This window comes from Procambarus clarkii, chromosome 22 (assembly GCF_040958095.1).
Source record: "Procambarus clarkii isolate CNS0578487 chromosome 22, FALCON_Pclarkii_2.0, whole genome shotgun sequence".
Classification (NCBI taxonomy): Eukaryota; Metazoa; Arthropoda; class Malacostraca; order Decapoda; family Cambaridae; genus Procambarus; species Procambarus clarkii.
Window position 1 is genome coordinate 48,124,432 of NC_091171.1, and position 20,645 is coordinate 48,145,076.

The following is a 20,645-nucleotide window of genomic DNA, read 5'->3' on the forward strand; positions in this document are numbered from 1 at the left end:
CTTATAAGACACTTGAATACCAACAACCGCCTTATAAAACACTCGACTATAAACACCCAGGAGTACGGAGAATATTTAATTATTGCTGCAACAAAAGCTACCTATATTTGTCTGCAAGGAATAATAAGAAACAATCAACTAGATTTCCTTCTAGTCCAATTTATCTGCATCTGTCTCTTGGAAGTGTTAGTTTCTATTGGGACAACCATCTTAGCAACATACACCACAGTAGACAACCATCTTAGCAACATACACCACAGTAGACAACCATCTTAGCAACATACACCACAGTAGACAACCATCTTAGCAACATACACCACAGTAGACAACCATCTTAGCAACATACACCACAGTAGACAACCATCTTAGCAACATACACCACAGTAGACAACCATCTTAGCAACATACACCACAGTAGACAACCATCTTAGCAACATACACCACAGTAGACAACCATCTTAGCAACATACACCACAGTAGACAACCATCTTAGCAACATACACCACAGTAGACAACCATCTTAGCAACATACACCACAGTAGACAACCATCTTAGCAACATACACCACAGTAGACAACCATCTTAGCAACATACACCACAGTAGACAACCATCTTAGCAACATACACCACAGTAGACAACCATCTTAGCAACATACACCACAGTAGACAACCATCTTAGCAACATACACCACAGTAGACAACCATCTTAGCAACATACACCACAGTAGACAACCATCTTAGCAACATACACCACAGTAGACAACCATCTTAGCAACATACACAACAGAGTAGACAACCATCTTAGCAACATACACCACAGTAGACAACCATCTTAGCAACATACACCACAGGGTAGACAACCATCTTAGCAACATACACCAGAGTAGACAACCATCTTAGCAACATACACCACAGTAGACAACCATCTTAGCAACATACACCAGAGTAGACAACCATCTTAGCAACATACACCACAGTAGACAACCATCTTAGCAACATACACCACAGTAGACAACCATCTTAGCAACATACACCACAGTAGACAACCATCTTAGCAACATACACCAGAGTAGACAACCATCTTAGCAACATGCAACACAGTAGATAACCATCTTAGCAACATACATCACAGTAGACAACCATCTTAGCAACATACACCATAGTAGACAACCATCTTAGCAACATACACCACAGTAGACAACCATCTTAGCAACATACACCACAGTAGACAACCATCTTAGCAACATACACCACAGTAGACAACCATCTTAGCAACATACACCACAGTAGACAACCATCTTAGCAACATACACCACAGTAGACAACCATCTTAGCAACATACACCTCAGGGTAGACAACCATCTTAGCAACATACACCACAGTAGACAACCATCTTAGCAACATACACCACAGTAGACAACCATCTTAGCAACATACACCACAGGGTAGACAACCATCTTAGCAACATACACCACAGTAGACAACCATCTTAGCAACATACACCACAGTAGACAACCATCTTAGCAACATACACCACAGTAGACAACCATCTTAGCAACATACACCACAGGGTAGACAACCATCTAAGCAACATACACCACAGTAGACAACCATCTTAGCAACATACACCACAGTAGACAACCATCTTAGCAACGTACACCACAGTAGACAACCATCTTAGCAACATGTAACACAGCAGACAAAAACGAAACATGAAAAATACTGCAGACCCAAAAACTTACCTCGAACAATTAGATGTAAATAAGCACCATTAGTTTCAACCTTGGCCTTGGTTTCATTAAAGGTTTTCAGTTTGCTAGATGTGCCATCATTACCAAGGATGTATATTCCAGCGTCCCCGAGTGTGACCGGGTCAAAGGTCAAGGGAAGGGAAACATCAGCAGTGGTCCCAGCCTCATACACCCATCCATCTGGAAGTCTGCGGATGAACACTTTACGGGGAAGATCCTTGAACTTGGTGATGAGAACACTCAAGTGGTCTCCAAGACTGGCGCGAATGGTGCTTGTGAGAGACACGTAAAACTCTGTGAAGATAAAACAATGTCACCATTAATCATTACTCATTATTGATTATTGTCTAATACGTTGGTGTAAACAAAGACGGTTGAGAGTAGGGTCTGGACTGGTGTAACCTAAGAAGGTTGAGGATAGAGCTTGGGGTGGTATAACCTACTAAGGTTGAGGGTATGGCTTTAGCTGGTGTAAACAAAGAAGGTTAAGGGTAGGGGTTGGGCTGGTGTAAACTGAGAAGGTTGAGAGTATGGCCTGGGCTGGTGTAAACTAAGAAGGTTTATGTAGAGCTTGGGGTGGTGTAACCTAAGAAGGTTGAGGGTATAGCTTGGGCTGGTGTAAACTGAGAAGGTTGAGAGTAGGACCTGGGCTGGTGTAAACTAAGAAGGCCGAGTAGTGCCTGGGCTGGTGTAAACTAAAAAAGTTGAGAGTAGGGCCTGGGCTGGTGTAAACTAAGAAGGTTTATGTAGAACTTGGCCTGGTGCAACCTAAGAAGGTTGAGGGAAGAGCTTGGGCTGGTGTAAATCAGACTTTCACTGCCCAAGACACCTTCCTTCTCTCAAACACTACTCTGTACTTGCACATATTTATAAAGCATCATTTCACTCCAATAAAACAATTTGTTTGTATAAAAGAATAATACGTATATATAAAGGACTTTAGTGTCTTATATGGACAAAGGGAAGAGAAAAGTTATATTTTTCTAATTTATATATTATTAGAGGATGCTGAAGCTTAATGTATAGCAAAACAAATATATTTATGGAGGCCGGCTAAATTCATGTCAAGATTATCAAATAAAAAGTTCCCAAATAGCAAGAAATAAAAGATAACTTGGCATATGGGCCAAGACTCACGGTGTGGGACTTGCACAACGGCCAGAACATCTGTAGCAGAACTCCTTCCCAGGCATCTTACAGCTCGTACATTGACTCCTCTTGGTGACTTCTGGTAAATAGCCCATCTTCCTGAATATAAATGATAATAAAAATGAATGAATACGAGTTGCTTAACTTATGTTGTGTTAGATGCCACTTGTTATGTCCTTCCCAGTAACAAAGTACATTCCTCTTAACAAGTGTTACCATCCATAATGTTTATGAGGACGGCACTTTATGGAAAGGGCCTAACATCCATGCATTCCTAATAATGAAACAGCGTCCTCTTCAAGGTCATGGAGGATTAATAAATAATGCATACTAATTCGTTTTGCTTCCTGTGTATATATATATACACAGGAAGCCTGTGTATATGTACTTTAGGGTTGTATCGAGGTCTACCCAAAGTCGAACTACTGATCTTCCCCCAGGTGCAACCCCACAACAGTTGCCTAACTCCCGGGTACCTATTTACTGCTAGTGAACAAGTGCATTAGGTGAAAGGAAGCGTGCCCAACCATTTCTGTTCTGTCTGGGATCAAACCCGGGATCCTCAATTGTAAACCGAGAACATAGCTACAATAACAGCTGAGCTGTGAGGTACCATATATACCTATAGGTCAGCTGTGAATGGTCCTTTACAACCAAAGTTTAACGAAGAGGAAAATCAAAAACTTGTTTCAAGTTGAGAATGGATTTATCCATCCTGAAAGTCAATATTACCTCTCAAACAGACATACACAGATGGGAATATCAAATTCATGCAACAGACAAATATAATGTTCAATTTCAGTATCAAGTAAAAGACAAGACCGAGCATTTACCTTTGTTTTTTGTGCAGTAGTCCCAGTTCCTGGATGTAGGATCCGTGCCGCACCACGGGCGGGTACTCCCTATGTAACTGCACTCCCAGTACTCCTTTCCCCCATAGTTATACGGGAATACACACTTGCCACTTTCTGTAAACTTCTCCTCTGTGGAGTTAACAATAAAAATATATATAATTTACTCCGAATTCCTTTAAATACAAATATAAATGTAAACAAGCCAAGTATGACATCAGTTTCAAAATGTCTGCGGCCGTTTTCAGAACTTTTCAATGATATAATATGATGAATGGTCAAGTAACTTGTCTTTGTAAGTCAAGCAGGCCACGATGTCTCAACAACAGCAACTCACTCAGACAAGAAGAAAAACACTAATGCCACTCTAGCATAAAGTGAGAGATTGAAACCTTAAACAAAACAGAACGTAAAATTCATGTTATTGCAAATTCAAACAATTATTTCTGATTTACCCAGATGGGAGATTCAACCGGTATCTGTACCAGGAAGGATTGTTTACTTGTGGCAGACGCAACAACTCTTTTTTCCAACAATCACAGTACATGATCAATTGTTATGAGATGGGAGCCCAGGAGTTGAAGCATGCAATATAGTGTGAGTAACTATGCGAATTTGTTCGTATGTGGTGTAACCGTATTATTATAAACCTTTTCTGGAATATTTGAACTGAGCAAATGAAACAAAATGTATAGTGTGAGAGAGACACGCGGCAGTAATGGACGAGGAGTGCTGACACCACCAGTGTGAATTATAGTGTGGGATTAAATGTTAAGTCAATTGTTGACTTAAGTCATTGTTGTTGTTAAGTCATTTAGAGAAAACTAGTTACAACAATTGACATATTGAAGAGGATGAATAATAAGTGACATTATTGTAAGAGGAGGCACTGAAGGATCTAAAGAATCTAGACACTGAAGAGATGGGAAAAACGAATGACAGTGATATTATTGTCTAAGAGGTAGTACTGAAGGATCTACACATAACTAAAAAGAGTGTTACAAGATTATATCTCAACCTAAATATTTACAGAAACAGAGGGAAGCACACGTAAACCATTAACGAGGATCCACAACACCTCAATAAGAGACGACGACTACCTGGCATCTATAAAGGAAAAAATTACAGAACTGCTAAACAGCTGGCAAATATTACTATCATGAAAACCCTGAAAGATTTAGGAGAAAAGGAGTATTCACAGATGGGAAGAACAAATGGAGAAAACAAGCAATGTAAAGCGAAATAATTAGCATGGCTTTATGGAGGCCGTTAGTATAGACTGCCTGCAGGTCTTTGGTACTGTCCACAAAGAAGACTATGAAGAAGTAATTTAAATAAGGTAAGAAATGAAAACACAGTGAACTGCATTTTTTCTAGACAATATTCTATACAAGGTCTCACCGACGGTATTTAGAGACGGGCTTAATGCTCTATACACACCACTTTCAAAGATATACAAGTTCCTGTTAACAGAAAAGTTACATCTAGAATGCAGGCGATGAGTCACAACGTGGCTGAAGTATGTTGACCAGACCACACATTAGTCACTTTCACATTCTAGTGTGTGGTCTGGTCAACTTCTAGAAATCTAGCATTTTGCTAATATACGAAAACGGATACAAACAGGAGCTAAATTATAAGACCTTGTCCGTCAGATGCATACGGTTTAAGATGATTCAAGTCCTATTGATACCTTCTCGCTGTGCACTGTCACGTTGCCAGTGAGGTCCACCACAACCAACATACCACAGGAAAAATCTTTGTCACATTAACAATGAGGTCCACCACAACCAACATGCCGCAGGAGGAAGGTCTGTCATACTAACAGTGAGGTCCACCCCTAACTGTACTACCAGGACCCCCGACTGTACTACCGGGACCCCCGACTGTACTACCGGGACCCCGACTGTACTACCGGGACCCCCGACTGTACTACCGGGACCCCGACTGTACTACCAGGACCCCAAATGTACTACCAGGACCCCCGACTGTACTACCGGGACCCCGACTGTACTACCGGGACCCCGACTGTACTACCAGGACCCCCGACTGTACTACCGGGACCCCGACTGTACTACCGGGACCCCGACTGTACTACCGGGACCCCCGACTGTACTACCGGGACCCCGACTGTACTACCGGGACCCCCGACTGTACTACCGGGACCCCCGACTGTACTACCGGGACCCCGACTGTACTACCAGGATCCCCGACTGTACTACCGGGACCCCGACTGTACTACCGGGACCCCGACTGTACTACCGGGACCCCGACTGTACTACCGGGACCTCCAACTGTACTACCAGGACCCCAGACTGTACTACCGGGATCCGGACTGTACTACCAGGACCCCCGACTGTACTACCGGGACCCCGACTGTACTACCGGGACCCCGACTGTACTACCAGGACCCCAACTGTACTACCAGGACCCCCGACTGTACTACCGGGACCCCGACTGTACTACCGGGACCCCCGACTGTACTACCGGGACCCCGACTGTACTACCAGGACCCCAAATGTACTACCAGGACCCCCGACTGTACTACCGGGACCCCGACTGTACTACCGGGACCCCGACTGTACTACCAGGACCCCCGACTGTACTACCGGGACCCCGACTGTACTACCAGGACCCCGACTGTACTACCAGGACCCCCGACTGTACTACCGGGACCCCGACTGTACTACCGGGACCCCCGACTGTACTACCGAGACCCCGACTGTACTACCGGGACCCCGACTGTACTTCCAGGACCCCGACTGTACTACCGGGACCCCGACTGTACTACTGGGACCCCGACTGTACTACCAGGACCCCGACTGTACTACCAGGACCCCCGACTGTACTACTGGGACCCCGGCTGCACTACCGGGACCCCGACTGTACTACCCAGACCCCGACTGTACTACCGGGACCCCGACTGTACTACTGGGACCCCGACTGTACTACCGGGACCCCGACTGTACTACTGGGACCCCGACTGTACTACCGGGACCCCGACTGTACTACTGGGACCCCGACTGTACTACCGGGACCCCCGACTGTACTACCGGGACCCCGACTGTACTACCGGGACACAATTGTACTACAGGGACCCCGATTGTACTACCGGGATCCCCGACTGTACTACCGGGACTCCGACTGTACTACCGGGACTCCGACTGTACTACCGGGACCCCGACTGTACTACCGGGACCCCGACTGTACTACCAGGACCCCGACTGTACTACCGAGACTCCGACTGTACTACCGGGACCCCGACTGTACTACCGGGACCCCGACTGTACTACCGGGACCCCGACTGTACTACCGGGACCCCGGCTGTACTACCCGGACCCCGACTGTACTACCGGGACCCCAACTGTACTACCAGGACCCCCGACTGTACTACCGGGATCCCCGACTGTACTACCGGGACTCCGACTGTACTACCGGGACTCCAACTGTACTACCGGGACCCCGACTGTACTACCGGGACCCCGACTGTACTACCAGGACCCCGACTGTACTACCGGGACTCCGACTGTACTACCGGGACCCCGACTGTACTACCGAGACACGACTGTACTGCCAGGACCCCGACTGTACTACCGGGACCCCGACTGTACTACCGGGACCCCGACTGTACTACCGGGACCCCGACTGTACTACCGGGACTCCGACTGTACTACCGGGACCCCGACTGTACTACAGGGACCCTGATTGTACTCCCGGGACCCCGACTGTACTACCGGGACCCCGGCTGTACTACCCGGACCCCGACTGTACTACCGGGACCCCGACTGTACTACCGGGACCCCGACAGTACTACCGGGACCCCGACTGTACTACCGGGACCCCGACTGTACTACCAGGACCCCAACTGTACTACCAGGACCCCCGACTGTAGTACCGGGACCCCGACTGTACTACCGGGACCCCGACTGTACTACCAGGACCCCCGACTGTACTACCGGGACCCCGACTGTACTACCAGGACCCCAACTGTACTACCAGGACCCCCGACTGTACTACCGGGACCCCGACTGTACTACCGGGACCCCGACTGTACTACCAGGACCCCCGACTGTACTACCGGGACCCCGACTGTACTACCAGGACACGACTGTACTGCCAGGACCCCGACTGTACTACCGGGACCCTGACTGTACTACCGGGACCCCGACTGTACTACCGGGACCCCGACTGTACTACCGGGACCCCGACTGTACTACCGGGACTCCGACTGTACTACCGGGACACAACTGTACTACCGAGACACAACTGTACTACAGGGACCCCGATTGTAGTACCGGGATCCCCGACTGTACTACCGGGACTCCGACTGCACTACCGGGACCCCGACTGTACTACCGGGATCCCGACTGTACTACCGGGACACGATTGTACTGCCAGGACCCCGACTGTACTACCAGGACACGATTGTACTGCCAGGACCCCGACTGTACTACCGGGACCCCTGACTGTACTACCGGGACCTCGACTGTACTGCCGGGACCCCGACTGTACTACCGGGACCTCGACTGTACTACTGGGACCCCGACTGTACTGCCAGAAATATATGAAACCATAAAGGAATTATAATCACAAACATATATGAGAATCTACAGATATTTCCATAATACTTACGAAAGATTTTTAAGTCAAAATTAGGCTTTGTATAGCGCCAGGATACAATATCCGTCCCAGTGAGCGTTCTGTTGGTGTCGCTGGCCAAGCAGGTGAGGTCCAGTTGGCCGCTCTTCTCAGAGTATGAGTTGTGGACAATGATCACATCCTCAGCAAGGTCTGTTGACATTAACTGCTTTAGTGCAAGAGTACTAATATAAGTTCAAACTAAACAGATTAGATTGTACTTAATTGTATAAGTATTTTTTACATAAATTATTGCAACATAAGAGATAGCAACATGCAGAAGCTAATAGAGTATTTAGGATTTCCAGTGTGATGAGTGTTACCATGCTAGGTGATGACTGTGATAATGTATTATGTGCATTAGAGATGAGTCTAACCTTGCTGGGTGACGACTGGAGTATTGAGTCTTACCTTGCTGGGTGATGACTGGAGTATTGAGTCTTACCTTGCTGGGTGATGACTGGAGTATTGAGCCTTACCTTGCTGGGTGATGACTGGAGTATTGAGCCTTACCTTGCTGGGTGACGACTGGAGTATTGAGTCTTACCTTGCTGGGTGATGACTGGAGTATTGAGCCTTACCTTGCTGGGTGATGACTGGAGTATTGAGCCTTACCTTGCTGGGTGATGACTGGAGTATTGAGCCTTACCTTGCTGGGTGACGACAGGAGTATTGAGTCTAACCTTGCTGGGTGATGACTGGAGTATTGAGTCTTACCTTGCTGGGTGATGACTGGAGTATTGAGCCTTACCTTGCTGGGTGATGACTGGAGTATTGAGCCTTACCTTGCTGGGTGACGACAGGAGTATTGAGTCTAACCTTGCTGGGTGATGACTGGAGTATTGAGCCTTACCTTGCTGGGTGATGACTGGAGTATTGAGCCTTACCTTGCTGGGTGATGACTGGAGTATTGAGCCTTACCTTGCTGGGTGACGACAGGAGTATTGAGTCTAACCTTGCTGGGTGATGACTGGAGTATTGAGCCTTACCTTGCTGGGTGATGACTGGAGTATTGAGCCTTACCTTGCTGGGTGACGACAGGAGTATTGAGTCTTACCTTGCTGGGTGATGACTGGAGTATTGAGTCTTACCTTGCTGGGTGATGACTGGAGTATTGAGTCTTACCTTGCTGGGTGATGACTGGAGTATTGAGCCTTACCTTGCTGGGTGATGACTGGAGTATTGAGCCTTACCTTGCTGGGTGATGACTGGAGTATTGAGCCTTACCTTGCTGGGTGACGACTGGAGTAATGTTCAGGAACTTGTATGTAGTATGATCAGCAGAGTTCTCTTGCCTGTAATAACAATATTTATTACTGCCTCTTCGTGATGTTTCAGTCGTGATGTACAGAACTACATTCATTACCAGTTTATAACACATGATGCAGTGTTATTTTTGAGTGTTTAATAGTAATTGTTCTTGTGACAAGTGCTAGCACCTGTACTGTCAAGGTGTAAAGTAGAAACTATACTCTGGTGGAGTAAAGTAGAAGCTGTACTGTCAAGGTATAAACTAGCACCTGGCACCAGACGCGTGCGTGTGTGGGCCTAGTACCAGAAGCGCGCGTGTGTGGGCCTGGCACCAGACACGCGCGTGTGTGGGCCTGGCACCAGACATGCGCGTGTGAGGCCTGGCACCAGACACGCGCGTGTGAGGCCTGGCACCAGAAGCGCGCGTGTGTGGGCCTGGCACCAGACACGCACGTGCGTGGGCCTGGCACCAGACACGCGCGTGTGTGGGCCTGGCACCCGACACGCGCGCGTGTGGGCCTGGCACCCGACGCGTGCGTGTGGGCCTGGCACCAGACACGCGTGTGTGTGTGGGCCTGGCACCAGACATGCGCGTGTGTGTGTGGGCCTGGCACCAGACATGTGCGTGTGTGTGTGGGCCTGGCATCAGACACGCGCGTGTGTGGGCCTGGCACCAGACATGCACGTGTGTGTGTGGGCCTGGCACCTGTTACGGACCCGAGCCCAGCGTCCGAGCAAGGAGCAGTGACGACCGCGCCATCTGTGGGTCAGCTCCCGAAACCCCCTCCAAATGGACGACGCCATCTAGTGAGGACGAGATATACCGGCCACAGGGGCTGGTTTCCCGTCTTATTTAGCACGGAACATAGCCGCTGCTGACCTCTGGTGAGGTGGCGCTTAGACAGCAACGCCATCTATGGAGTGGATAGGTGGACGTTTGTGTCTAAGCCTGTGAGTGAGGTGCCCTAGAGTGTAACTAGTACTGATGACGTGTCTGATTACAGAGTCGACCTGGGACTGCTGTAATGGAAGTTGGATCAGTCTACCCAAGGCAGCCGTAGGATCTCCACGAGTTGGCTGTAGAACCTGTGAGTCACCCCCCGGATGAACACTGTTGTGTTAGCCTGCCTGTGAGGTGGCAGAACTAGGGATTGTCGTACCCGGGGCTGACTGGTGGAGAAGACTAGCCACTGGGGTGTTGTGGTGAGGAGAGTGATCTGTGGAATCACACGTGGCTCCTGCCTTGGGCTCGCAACCCTAGTATCGGTCGTGGAGTGGCCTACGCAGCGTAGCTGATTGGAACCTGCCAACTACAGGCTGGATTTGTGGTTGACGGCCTCCACGACGGTGCACCCAGTGGGACTGTGATTTGGCTGGCCTGTGGCCGGGGTAGACTCGCTAGGAGAATCTAAGGATTCATTGTGAGGCCACGAGAAGAGGACGACTGACTAAGCATCGTTGAGCACCGTGGAGCATCCCGTGTCTTTGAAGAAGTTATTGTAAATAAGTGTAGTAATAGCAACCCCGCTTGTGACGGTTTATATATTTATTTATGGTGATGGAATAATTATATATTTAAGTTTAAGTGCAGTTTTATCCCTTCCCCTTTAATTTACTTGCGTTACAGAACGCACCCCTTGAAAGCCACAACTAGCTTGGGGCCGGATACCCAAACTCCACTAACATCAGAGAAAGAACCCAGTTGCGACCCAATAGGGCCGTAACACACCAGACACGCGCGTGTGTGGGCCTGGCACCAGACACGCGTGTACTCACCTAGTTGTGTCTGCAGGATCGACCATTGACTCTTGGATCCCGCCTTTCGAGCATCGGTTGTTTACAGCAATGACTCCGGTCCTATTTCCCTATCATACCTGGTTTTAAAATTATGAATAGTATTTGTTTCCACAACCTGTTCCTTAAGTGCATTCCATTTTCCCACTACTCTCACGCTAAAAGAAAACTTCCTAACATCCCTGTGACTCATCTGAGTTTCCAGCTTCCACCCATGTCCCCTCGTTCGGTTACTATTCCGTGTGAACATTTCGTCTATGTCCACCCTGTCAATCCCTCTGAGTATTTTATACGTTCCTATCATGTCCCCCCCCTCTCCCTTCTTTCTAGTGTCGTACGGCACAGTTCCCTCAGGCGCTGCTCATACCCCATCCCTCGTAGCTCTGGGACGAGTCTCGTTGCAAACCTCTGAACCTTTTCCAGTTTCTTTATATGCTTCTTCAGATGGGGACTCTATGATGAGGCAGCATACTCTAAGACTGGCCTCATGTAGGCAGTGTAAAGCGCCTTAAATGCCTCCTTACTTAGGTTTCGGAATAATGTTCTAACTTTTGCCAGTGTAGAGTACGCTGTTGTCGTTATCCTATTTACATGTGCCTCGGGAGATTAGGTGTTACGTCCACGCCCAGGTCTCTTTCTCACGTCGTCACAGGTAGGCTGTTCCCCTTCATTGTGTACTGTCCCTTTGGTCGCCTATCTCCTAGTCCCATTTCCATAACTTTACATTTGCTCGTGTTGAATTCCAGTAGCCATTTCTCTGACTATCTCTGCAACCTGTTCAGGTCCTCTTGGAGGGTTCTGCAATCCTCATCTGTCACAACTCTTCTCATCAACTTTGCGTCATCCGCAAACATTGACATGTGGGACTCTACTCCTGTAAACATGTCGTTAACATATACTCGAAATAGAATTGGTCCCAGCACCAATCCTTGTGGTACTCCACTTGTTACTGTTCGCCAGTGCGACTTCTCGCCCCTTACCGTAACTCTTTGGCTCCTTCCTGTTAGGTAGTTCCTTATCCATGCTAGGACCTTTCCCCCTACCCCCGCCTGCCTATCGAGTTTGAACAGCAGTCTCATGTGCGGTACTGTATCAACGGCTTTCTGGCAGTCCAGAAATATGCGGTCCGCCCAACCATCTCTATCCTGTCTTATCCTCGTTATTTTATCATAGAATTCTAGAAGGTTTGTTTGGCACGATTTCCCTTTCCAGAACCCATGTTGATGTTTATTCACAAACCTAACGTTCTCCAGGTGTGCAACCAGTGGTAGCGTAATCATTCTTTCCAGTATTTTACAGGGGATGCTTGTCAGTGATACAGGTCTATAGTTAAGTGCCTTCTCCCAACCCCCTTTCTTGAAGATCGGTACGACATTTGCCTTCTTCCAGCAACTGGGCAATTCTCCCAACATAAGTGACTCATTAAAGATCATTGCCAAAGGCACGCTGAGGGCCTGCGCTGCTACTTTTAGTAACCACGGTGATACTTTGTCTGTTCCAACTGCTTTAGTTGCATCTAGAGTTGTCAACTGTTTCATTACCACCCCTGCTGTCACCTCAATATCTGATAGTCTTTCATCTAGGGTAATCCGTTCCAACAATGGGAGCTGTTCAGGCTCGATAGTGAACACTCCATGGAAACTGGCATTCAGTGCCTCGCAGATTTCCTTGTCACTTTCAGTATACGCCCCCCTCTGTTTTCCTTAGTCTTGTCACTTGATCGTTTACCGACATTTTTCTTCTTATATGGCTGTGTAGTAACTTAGGTTGCTTTTTCGCTTTGATTGCATTATCGTTCTCATAGTCCCTTTCCGATGTTTATCTTATGTTAATGTAATCGTTCCTAGCTCTGTTGCATCTGATCCTGTTGTCCTCTGTCCTTTGTCTTCTGTACTTCCTCCACTCCCGCATGCTGGCCATTTTTGCTTCCTGACACTGTCTATTAAACCATGGGTTATTATATTCCTTCTTATATTTTCCTTTTACTGTTGGTATAAATCTCTCTTCGGCCTCCTGGTATTTCTATATGACTAGGTCCATCATATCTTGGACTGTTTTTCCTCTAATTTCTTCCTCCCACTGCACTTCACCAAGATAGTCCCTTATCCTCTTATAGTCCCCTTTCCTGTAGTCAGCTCTCCTTTCCCAGATCTCTTGTCCCATGGTCATAAGTTTGAATTCCATCATGTAGTCAAAGACTAGGACACAATGGTCACTGGCCCCTAGAGGTATTTCATGCTCCAAATTCTCGATATCTTCTACGTTCTGGGTGAAAATCAGGTCTAATAGGCTCGGTGCATCATCTCTTTCCCTTGTGTCTTCCTTCACATGTTGTGTTAGGAAATTCCTGTCTATAACATCTACTAACTTTGCTCCCCACGTTTCGTCCCCTCCATGGGGGATTCCTTGATTCCCACTTTATCTCTCCATGATTTAGGTCCCCCATGATCAGCAGCTTTGCTCTCATTCTGTGGGCTAGTGTTGCTGCCTTCTGCTGCATCTATGCATGCCTTGTTGTTGTCATCATACTCCTGCCAGGGTCTCCTACTGTTTGGAGGGGGATTGTAGATTACCAAGATCTTCCTCCCATCTACTGTCAGAGTTCCATGTATGAAGTTTGTGCACTCATTGGTAACCCAATTTCCCAGGTCTTCAAACTTCCATTTCCGCTTTATTTGGAGTGCCACTCCCCCTCCCTGTCTCTGTGTCCTCTCTTTTCGTATCACCTGGTAACCCTCTGGAAAGATTGCATCTGAGATCATGTCATTAATTTTAGTTTCCACAATTTGCAACTATGTCAGGATCTGCCTCACTCACTCTTTCTTTTATCTCTTCTGCTTTATTAGATACCCCATCAGCATTGGTGTACCAAACCTTGAGATTCTTCATGGAAACTCTTGTACCAGAGTTCGCCCTTTCTCTGGGTGTCTGGGGGGTGACTGGGGGTGGGGTGGGGGGTACCTGGTGGGATCTGGGGGATGACTGGGGGCAGGGGGGATCCAGGGGGTCTGGGGGGGATCTGGGGGGTATCTGGGGGGTGAAAGAGGTCGAGAGGGGTGTTTGGGGGGCTAATGGGGGCTGGGTATCTAAGAAGGTAGGTAGGTCTGGAGTAGGAAGGGCATACTGGGTCTGAAGATTAGGGAAGGTCAGAGAGGCATTGAGGGGTTGGGAGATAGTGTAAGGTTGGGAGTCAGATAGAGGTTGAGAGGTTGGGGGGGTCACACGGAAGGAAAGGGGATGAGGAAGGGTGAGGGCTGGGTGGGTTTTGGGGGTTGAGGGGATGAGGTTATTTTGAGATGATTTTGGGGTTTTAGTGTCCCCGCAGCCCGGTCCTCGACCAGGCCTCCACCCCTAGGAAGCAGCCTGTGACAGCTGACTAACACCCAGGTACCTATTTTACTGCTAGGTAACAGGGGCATAGGGTGTAAGAAACTGCCCATTGTTTCTCGCCGGTACCTGGGATTGAACCCAGGACCACAGGATCACAAGTCCAGTGTGCTGTCCGCTCGGCCGACTGGCTCCCTGGTCGGGCAGGACTGGGCAGGTTTTTGGGGTTGAGGGCTGGGTGGGTTTTGGGGGTTGAGGGGATGAGGGCTGGGCGAGTTTTGGAGGTTGAGGGGATGAGGGCTGGGCGGGTTTGGAGGTTGAGGGGATGAGGGCTGGGTGGGTTTTGGAGGTTGAGGTGATGAGGGGGTCCTTGGAATGTGGGATGAATTTGAATGCAGTGGGGTCAGAGGGGTCAAGGGAGGTGTTGGGGAGATAAGCAGGGGCAGGGAGTGACCTGTGAAGCAGGTGTGAGCTGGTTAGCATGGGGTGGATTAGCACTGGGGTGTGTAACTATGCTCAAATGGGAAGAGTTGTATCGTGGAGATTTGCTTGCTCTGTGGGCTATCTGTTCCTCTTTCGTCATGAATTTGTTAATATATACGTTGTAGTAATTTTCGCTACCTCTGAGTAGGTGTCTGTGATGCAGTATGTAATCCACTGCCTCTTTATTAGTGAATTGTACCAGGACAGGTCGTTTCTTGTCACAATTGTATAGCTCAATGCGTCGGTGGACTTGCACCTCATTCCCTGCCATCTGGGCTCTCATGCCTCTCAAGATCCCCTGTAGCTCCAAATTTTCAATCTCCATCCTTTCCTGCCTCGATGGTGCCCTGGCTTCAAGCAATCCATGGATTATGATAGTACTCTTTCTCAGCGTAGGATCATGCTGGTCCCCCCCCCCCGCGTCTAGGTTGCTGCCGGGGGTGAGGTCACGGTCAGAGGTCGGTAAGGTCCTCTACGTGTGTGTGGGCCTAGAACCAGACACACCTGTGTGTGTGGGCCTGGCACCAGACACACCTGTGTGTGTGGGCCTGGCACCAGACACACCTGTGACACACGTGTGTGTGTGGGCCTGGCACCAGACACACCTGTGACACACGTGTGTGTGTGGGCCTGGCACCAGACACACGTGTGTGTGTGTGTTGGCCTGGCACCAGACACACGTGTGTGTGTGTGTTGGCCTGGCACCAGACATGTGTGTTGGCTTGGCACCAGACACACGTGTGTTGGCCTGGCACCAGACATGTGTGTTGGCCTGGCACCAGACATGTGTGTTGGCCTGGCACCAGACATGTGTGTTGGCCTGGCACCAGACATGTGTGTTGGCCTGGCACCAGACATGTGTGTTGGCCTGGCACCAGACATGTGTGTTGGCCTGGCACCAGACATGTGTGTTGGCCTGGCACCAGACATGTGTGTTGGCCTGGCACCAGACATGTGTGTTGGCCTGGCACCAAACACACGTGTGTGTGTGTGTGTGTGGGCCTGGCACCACACACGTGTGTTGGCATGGCACCACGTGTGTTGGCCTGGCACCACACGTGTGTTGGCCTGGCACCACACACGTGTATTTGCCTGGCACCATACACACGTGTGTGTGTGTGGGCCTGGCACCAGACACACGTGTGTTGGCCTGGCACCAGACACACGGGTGTGTGTGGGCCTGGCACCCGACATGTCATCCTGGCAGACACTTGTGAACCTAGAACGAGACACTTGTGGTCCAGACACCCGAGACACACTTGTGTTCATGGCACTAAGCACACTTATAAGGTGAGTAAGCATCATACTGGATGATTGCTGTGTGGAGCCACAGTTCATGTACACACAAGGTAAACTTACAACTTTGATAGTGAAACAACACGGTGTTGTATGGTGCCCCGGATGTTATGAGTAGTATTATCTCTGGTGAAGGTGACAGGTCCTCCCCGGGTACTGACGGCTCCTGCATGTAAGGCAGCGAGGCATACATCTGACTCCTGGAATACGTCACTATGTTACCTATTACACTTTACCATACCTTATATTAATTACAACAATTCTCTAACGACCAGTTTGTCACCTTACTTATGTAATTATATGTTGTTGTTTTAGATTGAGCTAATCGGAACAAAACGTTCCAAGCAGCACGGGGCTATGGTGAGCCCGTCGTACTTACCTGGTACAGGAGCGGGGCTGTAACTGGGGGTAATTAGAATACAATGAAGTTTATATAACAAGCAGGTGGTGAGGTGGGACTTGAAATTCAGCACTTGACTCTTATACACATTTAAGTGAGTACACACACATGCAATATGGAACAAAACTTATTGCTGAGCTCAGGGAGCTAAGCTAAATGCAATGACAAGTTAGTGACAAGCCAGAGTGACCATATAGTACTTGGAAGGAATAAAGGGACAACAACTGGGATATGACCGAGCAAAAAAACGGTGAACGACCATTTGAAACATCCAGAATTGTGAGTTAAGAGTATGAGTCATTCTCGATTGTGAGTCGAGAACGAAACCTAATATACTACTTCTATGCAGCCCGTCCTCCAAACAAAGACCCAAAGGTGATTCCATGCACCCGACAAACCCCCTGTTTATGAATGAAAAACAGTTTACACACGACTCACAACTGATTTCGTCCGAACACTTCCGGAACAAGTGCTTCACTGACGAATTTTGTTCAAACCACAATGCTATAAATGCTTCACCCACGTACTACAAATACAAATAATCGCCAACAGAACCTAAACACCTAACCTAACCTATGCCTATATATGCACAATATGCTAATGTTTTATAATATTTATTTATATTTGAGAAAATTTCCGTTTTGAATGAACAGCATGTACAAAATTATGAATGCGTCTGTGGGGTCGACCGCTAGATGTAATGGACTTGAGTCGAGGATGGGTTGTTCTATGCAGCACGTCCTCGCATACAAAGATCCAAACTCGTTAATCGAACCGCCAAATCCACTGTTTAAGAATGAAAAGCGGTTTACACACGACTCACAACTGATGACGTCCGAACACTTACAGAACAAATGCAAGCCCACGTAATCTGTTCGAACCGCAATTCTATACATGCTTCACCCTCGTGCTTCAAATATAAATAATCGTCAACAGAACCTAAACACTTAACCTAACCTATGCTTAAATATACATAGCATTTTAATGTATAATAATATTAATTTATATATGAGAACAAAGAATTTTCTAATACACAGTATGTAAAAATTGATGAGTGCATCTGGGGAAGACGGCCGCTGCTTTAAACAGCCTAATGTGAGGACTTTTTTTTTTTTTTACATGCAAGAATGCTTATAAGTACAATAAAAGCAAACAAATACAACATAGAACAAAAGTACAAAATGACAAAGCACAAACTTGCAAAAGTACAAAGGGACAAAATTACTAAACACCAAAACGCCGGTCGGAAGGGCCAACCCCAAAACAACAATAATTACAAACAAAACACAACAAATAAATTTAAACACAGCGGAATACAATACAGAAATGAAACACCACAACATAATTAGACAGATCAAGCCTACCAGCACCTTAAACACACACGGAGAGGCACCAACACAAAAAGATAATAATAATAATAACAACAAGAAGAAAGGAAATACAATTATATAACAAACAAAAAGAAAAGCACAAAGGCAAAACATGACAAAGAGCACAAACCCAGGCCGGGTTACGCAACAGCCTGAAGGGCACTCGACATGACACAAACAAGTGCACAAACAGCACCATAAAAACATAAAACCACAAAAACATAACATAAGAACATGACATGCACAACCAGACACACACACTAACCAAACCCCGGACCGCACAGGAACCGGACACATACACACAAGCCACACAAATAAACCCACAACAACAAACTGGAGCACGCAGGAACCAGGGAAACAAACCTGTCCCACCCACACACACACACACATACACGCGCAACCCGTACCCCACAACCATGCGCACAAATGGAAACAACCGAAAACACACAATATACAAAGGAATCATAGGCGAGGAATACATTTCTCAGAGACAGGAACATATTTCTCAGGGAACGAATCCCAAGGATATTTTAGCTTATAGGCCTCCCAAATCAAATACTCCATGTCGGTAGGGGGACGATCCCCCTGCTGCCGTGGGCCCTGCATATACTCAGGAATCACCAGATCAAGTGGAAACGACCACTCCTGAAGTTCTCCGACGCAAGTCGCATAACGAGGCTGGGGAGCGCAAACCACGTCCTTCGAGGAAGCAGATGACACCGAAGAAGCGTACAAGGGCTACCGAGACGGCCGCGTCGCCGTACACACAGGAGCAGGGGACGGCCGACGAGATGGTAACACCTCCACCGAGACCACAGGAGACACTGAAGAGATGGCCGGAGATGGAAGAGGCGTCCAGACCGCCGCCGATGAAACGGGGAACGAGGAAGGGGTCACAGAACCCCCAGAGCGAGCAGCCTTTTTCAACACCAAAACCAGGCCACCTCGCTCACCACGAACCTCAGCAGGGAGGAACCACCCCCCACGAAGAACCGGAACCATCCGACGCAGGCGACGGACCCGAAGCAGGATCCTCCACTACCACATCAAAAGGGGAGGCCGAAACACCAGCACCGGCATCCGCAGGCAAATGCACCTCCATCACTACCATAGTATGCAATGCAACCGGAGCCATCTCGCTGTCGCCAGAAGATCCACAATCGTCGAAGTCGCCAACGTCAGCCCATGGAGAAGAACGCCGGGAACGTTTAGGCTTTGGCCGCACATCAACAGACCCGGAGGCTGACTCAGAGAGACACGCAACACAAGCCGGACGAACCGATGCACGTCGTAGAACGGAAGCATCCTCAACCACATGGGGCACCAGGCCAGGCACATGAGGAAGCGCCAGATCCACCTCAACACCCAGCACAGCCGGAACAGACGGCGCGGGTGCAGGGACAGGGGCAGACGCAGCAGAGGAAGAACTGGAAGACTCGAGCAGAAGGCAGTCGGAAGAACCCCAGGGACACCAGCCGGAGCAGGACGATCACCAGGCGACGACACAACCTCCGGAGGAGAGGCGACAACAGGGGGTGCAACAGTCGACACAGGGGGCACATCCGCGGCTGAAGAGATGTCTACATGCACCGAAGCCTCCTCCACAGGAAGCGGCGGAAAATCCTCCTCACTGAAGAGATTCACGGCCGCAACGGCAAGCGCAGAACAGTCAGCAGCCTGATGGCCCAAGAGGCCACAACGATAACACATCCAAGGCTGGCGGGCGTAAAACACCTGAACGTTGTATCCCATAAGTCGCACAGAGGACAGAATGTCCGCCCGGAGCTGCATGCCCAGGGTGCGAATGTTAGTCCTCACACCCTTGAACGGACTGGAAGATATCAAGTGCAACCGCACACTAACTACGGCGCCAAACCGGCCGATGTACTGCCGTAGCAGACCCTCCGGAAATTCCAAGGGCACCCCATGTACACTGACGTAAGTGAGGGCACCACTCCGATCAGAGAGGGTCACAGTGCCCGCACCATCCGGCAGGGGTAAGGTCCGCCCCTCGTATCGACGGAGAAATTCCTGATACGCCAACTCCCCCGTAAACTTCACAATCGCCCGACGTGCTGTTACCAACTCGACTCCATAAATGTCTATCACAGGGACAAAAAGTAAATGACACACCAGCGCTATCTCCGGGTACCCAGCCCGTACAGAAAATTCCAGGCCCATAGACTGAGCCTGCACTACAGGGGGAAGAGGGACCCCCATCGTGAACTCCACGTCAGCACAGGCGGGCAGACACACACACGCCCCCAACCGGCCAAACTGGCAAACAACCACCAACTGCCGGAGAGCTCAGGCAACACGTCTGCACCCACCGGAG

The 20,645-nt window shown here is 48.7% G+C and overlaps 1 protein-coding gene across 2 annotated transcripts in view; it reads right to left on the minus strand.

The window, feature by feature from the left end:
• Positions 1-20,645, minus strand: part of LOC123759116 (receptor-type tyrosine-protein phosphatase S) — a 144,268-nt gene that overhangs the window by 72,107 nt on the left and 51,516 nt on the right. The window contains exons 6-10 of one of the 2 annotated variants that reach the window (XM_069328995.1): positions 9,617-9,684; positions 8,384-8,542; positions 3,734-3,883; positions 2,889-2,999; positions 1,743-2,045 (exon numbers count right to left, since the gene is read on the minus strand). The exons of the other annotated variant lie outside the window; for it this stretch is intronic. Of the exons in view, the coding sequence (XP_069185096.1) occupies positions 1,743-2,045; positions 2,889-2,999; positions 3,734-3,883; positions 8,384-8,542; positions 9,617-9,684 (791 nt within the window). The remainder of the gene's footprint in view (positions 1-1,742; positions 2,046-2,888; positions 3,000-3,733; positions 3,884-8,383; positions 8,543-9,616; positions 9,685-20,645) is intronic. 2 annotated transcript variants of the gene reach the window in all.